Source organism: Toxorhynchites rutilus, chromosome 3, assembly GCF_029784135.1.
Source record: "Toxorhynchites rutilus septentrionalis strain SRP chromosome 3, ASM2978413v1, whole genome shotgun sequence".
NCBI lineage: Eukaryota > Metazoa > Arthropoda > Insecta > Diptera > Culicidae > Toxorhynchites > Toxorhynchites rutilus.
In genome coordinates this window covers 102,032,323-102,037,759 of record NC_073746.1, presented here as the reverse complement: position 1 = coordinate 102,037,759, position 5,437 = coordinate 102,032,323, and the positions used below count along the sequence as shown (strand labels likewise).

The 5,437-nt window shown below is 38.3% G+C and overlaps 1 protein-coding gene across 1 annotated transcript; it reads right to left on the bottom strand.

Annotated features, from left to right (window-relative positions):
• Positions 1 to 3,776: 3,776 nt before the first annotated feature.
• Positions 3,777 to 4,336, bottom strand: LOC129779960 (replication factor C subunit 3-like). Its single transcript, XM_055787769.1, has one exon. It carries the CDS (start codon positions 4,256 to 4,258, stop codon positions 3,905 to 3,907), a length of 354 nt encoding a protein of 117 aa, XP_055643744.1. The 5' UTR covers positions 4,259 to 4,336; the 3' UTR covers positions 3,777 to 3,904.
• Between the last annotated feature and the right edge of the window lie 1,101 nt (positions 4,337 to 5,437).

Below are 5,437 nucleotides of genomic sequence, written 5' to 3'. Positions count from 1 at the left end.
AAAAAAAAATTAAGAGGGTCGCGTCAAAATTTGCTGTTTTTCGGCTCATTTGGCATGGAATTGAATTGCTCCATAAGGAATCATTAGAATTAGTATGGGTAAAGTGGTCACTTTGGTAGGATAACCAAGTATGGAAAAGTTCATTCGCTCATTTCTCCACAACCAAATTATAAATCACTCTTGTATCTGCTCGGAATGATCATGGCGAAGAGAATACAGCAAGCAATCGTGAGATTGCACGATGAATCATTTTAAACTCTCCGACCATCTTCATTCGGGACTGAGAGTGAACATAACAAAACGAAGAGTGGAAAACAACATTCAATGCATGAATACTCCTTTGGAAGGATCGCACGAAACAAAATAACGAGTGATAGAAATAGACTCAATCTGCGTGTATGTATGATTTTCCCTCGTACTCTTTTCCTTGTCAGCATTCAAGTGCACATGAATCTACCTTCCCGCTCATTTGTGTTGGCTTAGATCTTTGGCAGAAATGATGCCATTCCGTGTGCTAGAGAGTCAAATGCACAAATAATGTTGGGATTGTGCCAAAAAAAAGGCCATCCGACGTCAATGGGGATCGAACCAAGGCCGGCCGGAATGCAAAGCTATTTCACACGACCACGCTATCCACATGGCTAATGATGCTTCAACAGTTGTTCAGCAAATACGTGATAATATTGTATCTGATTATATAATGAAGTTGGAAAGTGTTTTCTAAGATTAAAAAAGCAGCGCATGAAGGAGAACAATATTTATCTCGGTCTGGGCCGTGTATGTGGCAAAGTATGCGGAAAGCTTATTTGTCTTTTGTTTCGCTCGCTCGTATTAATCTTATATTGCTGTACCATGTATATTATACAAATGCTTACCAGTATTTGTGAGTCATGACATTTTCTGTTATGTTATGTCTCATTTAAGGTGAAGGTGGAAGCTAGCCATTGTAGTAGTATAGGTAAACCCACGTGTAAAAATGGGGTAATAGTGTTTGTGAGAGAAGAGCAAAGCACACTTAAACAGATCAATTCACTTATCAGACTGTGTGGTGCTTCATTGATACGAGTCTTTGAATACATTTGAAAAAAAAAAAAACAATTCAATACTGAAGTTAGATGTATGAACAAAATGTTCCGATGAACAATTGCATACATAAATATATATAGAAGGTGCATTTGCGTATGAAGTAAAATTCTGATTATACGCGAGCGTAACATGAGCAAATCCATAACACATGCGAAATGGGGCTCTTTTGATATTAACTAGTTCTTCCGCATAGTAACTCGATGCTGATAATTCATTAATATTTTCCTTCGTTGGTCGTATTGTTTCCACATATTCACGTTGGAGAGCCTTCACCCTTTCTCGTTGGCCGAGACATTTTGATTGAATGTAATGCTTTTCTGTTTATTGTTTTTGAAAGCACAGGCAGTCGTGGCAGTGTTCCGAGCTCTGCAATACAATTTTCTTACCCAATGTTAAAGTCGCTAAAACTTACATTATAGACCCATTAAACGTAAAAACAATGATTGTATTGATATCAACACAATTTTATTCTATTGATTTTTATGACATGAAACGCTATGACTCACGAATAATATTTTATTGAGTGGTTTTGATAGCTGTTCCGATTATGTTGTCTGGCATCAGTGTCGAAAAAATAACGGTGCTTTCACCAATACAAACAAAACCATTGCCGAAGATTGAAAAAAGACTTTAACTATCAGAGCACTTGCTCGAGTTTTCCGACGTTTTTCTCTATACAGTGCGACGGCAGATGGAAATTTAATATCTTGTGAGTAATCGATTAGAGTTTGGTTGATATTACCTGATGGGAAGTGTGCGAAAACGATCATTTTCTTCACACTGTTTCGCAAAATTATTGATTTTTGGGCGAGGAGTGAGGGAGGGAGATGAAAGAAATGAGCGCCATTGTGGCAGTCATTTGTGGCTAGCTTCCACCTTCACCTTAATGTCATAAATCGGGATGACAAAACATGAGCAAAAAATCAATTTTGGGCGTAAGGGTGAGTTTTATCTGTGAATGAGTTTTGTTGAACGAATTTCGATGTGATTTTACCCATACCTGAGTATAACTATTGATTCTTGGTGTCATATTGATAGTCATCTTATGTTCGAAGAGTTTCACGACTTTTGAGCCACCTTGTACTTCAGCACAGCTGTCGAAAGTCAAAATATAAATAAAAATAGAATAAAAACATAAAAATATTTCCGACAAATCATCAGTTTGGACGAGCATTCACATATTCAAGGAGAGATGAACAGATATTTTGATTAATTTTAACCATTCATGCGTATAGAAATTATTTTGTTGTTTAAGGGCAAAGTGGTCAGTGGTGGATAACGACATACAATGTTCTGCTTACTAAACCACATTTAAAAATAGAAAAATAATGGTATGTGAACGTATGAAATGGGCATATTCCTCAGGGTGCCCACCAGAGCTGCAATCCATCACCGTCAATGTCACAAAAAAGCTGACCATAGTCACTCAATTCCTCTCACGGCACGTGAGATCCAAATATTCAGTAGTGATACTCACTATTTTGTTTCTGACACCTAACCAAATGACGGTTGGTTCCAATGCCTCTCACTGCCGATCGCTCTGTTTACAACTTTACGTTACGAGAGCGGTGGTTGTGGCGTATGATGGTAGTAGAAATGTGAGTGATCAGACAGTTCCAATCATTTTTGACAATCGCGACGGTTGTTTAGATTCCTTTGTTGAAGTAGAAGTTGTTGTTGTTGTTGTTAGAGATGTCTAAATTTTTCGTTTATTCGATTATCGATCAATCGTGGGTCAATATTCGATTCATTCGAACAATTGTCTTTCAGTATTCGATTAATCGAGCGAATATTTATTTCTTGTAGTTAAAATGAACAGACATATATAATAAAAAATATTATGGTGTCATGATTTTAAAAGTTACATTAAATATAATTTTCAAATGAACATGGTGTAGCATAATGGTTTTTGAATGAAATGGTATTTAAGTATATTGATAAATTTACCATTTCATAATTATTTTGCGGATCATGAAAACGATCCGATTGAAAACCGACAATGCGTGTTTTTTTATTTTGAGTTAATCATTACCAAAACTATTGAAGTTTAGTTAATAAACGTGTGATGAACACAAAAATTTTATTTTTTCATAAAACGATAGAAAATTGCGATCTCAAAGAATCGCTTAAAAATCATCCACTTGCATTGAGGCTTTATTGAGAAACTTCTTATACCGTGCCATTAACTGCGCCACGAACAATTCCAGATGGATCATATGTTTGCTTCCTTGCTGCATCCGGTGTTCATAGTACCCGGCAAAATTCAACGTTTGCGTCTTCAGACTCGTCGCAATTTTTAACCAGATTCGGTACCAATCCACAGATTATAACATTCGATAGAACGCCTTGGGATAGCAGTTCGTATAGCTGTTTCGTCACCACTTCCAGCTTCTGTGGACTTTGTTCGAGGACAATCTGATTGGCGGTTTCTCGAAGGAATATTTGCCTGTCGATTTACGGCACCTTATAGTTGACCGTGAACGGTTACAGTTGTACCTTGCAAGCTTCCAGCATGAGGATAGAGTAATTCTTTTCGTTAGCTCCGAAGGAATGTGCTGAAATGCAAATAGTGTTGTTACATTCAAGAAACAAACAAATGACAATCTTACATACAAAATTTTAAGAATATCCTCCTAAGATAGAGCCGGCACTCTTACTCAAGCAACGACTCCTAACCGCGGGAATAACCCGCGAAGTAGAATTGGCGCACAAAATCAATCTGCACGTAGACAAATACTTTTCAATGGTTCTTCTCAGCGCATCCTGGGTATCTTTGATCAGCTAATCCACTTCGGACAAGACGAGTCTCATATTCCCTCTACCCACTGGGATCAATTTGCTTGATCAAATTCGACACGACCACCCTGTTATATATCACGGCACCCGATGAATTCAACTCGATGTGGTAATTACTGCTGATGCTCCTGATTTCCACCTTCCGGTTCGAGGGCGTTGTGAAATTCATTATCTCATTGCGTAGCCGTTCCGCGCCCGGTTGGTAAAGTTTCCGCAGCAGACACATGATGCGAGTTTTGTTACTGGCCTGGAAGGGCCGTAGAACATGCGGGAAGTCTCCCTGGGAGCAAAGATTGATCAGATGCGTAACTTGCGTTTTGTGGTAGTCCAGTTTGGATAGCTGGCGCGGTCGGTAGCGGTCAACCCAGAGAGCCATTGTACACAAAAATATTTGATGTATAATGTATACAAAAATACTTGGTGACTTGTTGTTTTCGTGTTGGCCTTTGTCAAAGTAAATGACATCACCTCCAGAGTAAATAAAGAGTAGAAATGCCATATCCCTGCAGCTTGCAACTGAAAATATAAGTCTGCAACAGGATAGGCAGGACATCAAACATCAGTAAAATATGTCTACAAATTTAGCATCGTTGCAACGATGAGAAACAAATTTGGTAAAAAAAATCGAAGTTGAACGGGTTTCAAAATGCATCATTTTGCTAATTTCAAACCCGATCGGGATCCGCAATAGAGGGGATAATCAAGGCGTGTCATTCCACAAACTAAGTGCTAATACAAATGACACGTGTAATACTACGTAGAGTCGGCGAAGTGCCACTAAAAACATTAAGGCCATCTGAAAAGATGAAAAGAAAATACATGCCTGAAAATACAATATTCCTCAAATTGTATTTAAAATGAAACTGTATATTCACATCTGGCATCCCTGGCCGTAAAGAACGAACACAAAGAGGCGAATGTTGTGAATATCGCCAAACACCAAACCATCAGCTAGACTTTTGAGTGTCGCACTATTCTGACATTTCGGCAACAGGACACTCACCAAAGAGCTCGGATTTCTACTGTCAAGTAGAAGCTCACCATGTGTTAGTGTTGTGATAATACTCTTCTCACACTATTGAACTGGCTTTGAGATGGTCACCAAAGATAATCGTCGTACAAAATTTGTTGATTATCTTTGTGTGAGTACCATCACTTGATTCTCACGACAAATAGCAGCTCTGGTGCCCACTTTACAAACATTATTTGAAACACCCTAATAGGTAATCACAGAAACAAACGGAATCAATGTATGAAAAAATGGGAATGCTTCCAATTTCAAATTCAAATCATCTATGGAGTATATTAATGATGAAATAGTTATTAACATTAACCCTTTAGCGTATTATTTAATACGTCACACATCATGATTTGACCACTCTGCTGAGCGTTCTAGCGCCCTATGTTATGCAAGTACACCACGAGTGAGACTCGATGTTGTACGCGAAGGGGTTAAGATTATTTCAAGAAAACGTGACATGTTTTCGGATTTGGCACCCTCACTGAAAAACGTAGGTTTACGTCCAAAAGTTGGAAAGCTGTGTCCGAGACTCGA

Excerpts from the sequence above, each read along its gene's own strand:
- LOC129779960 (XM_055787769.1), bottom strand. The coding sequence starts at position 4,258 with ATGGCTCTCTGGGTTGACCGCTACCGACCGCGCCAGCTATCCAAACTG.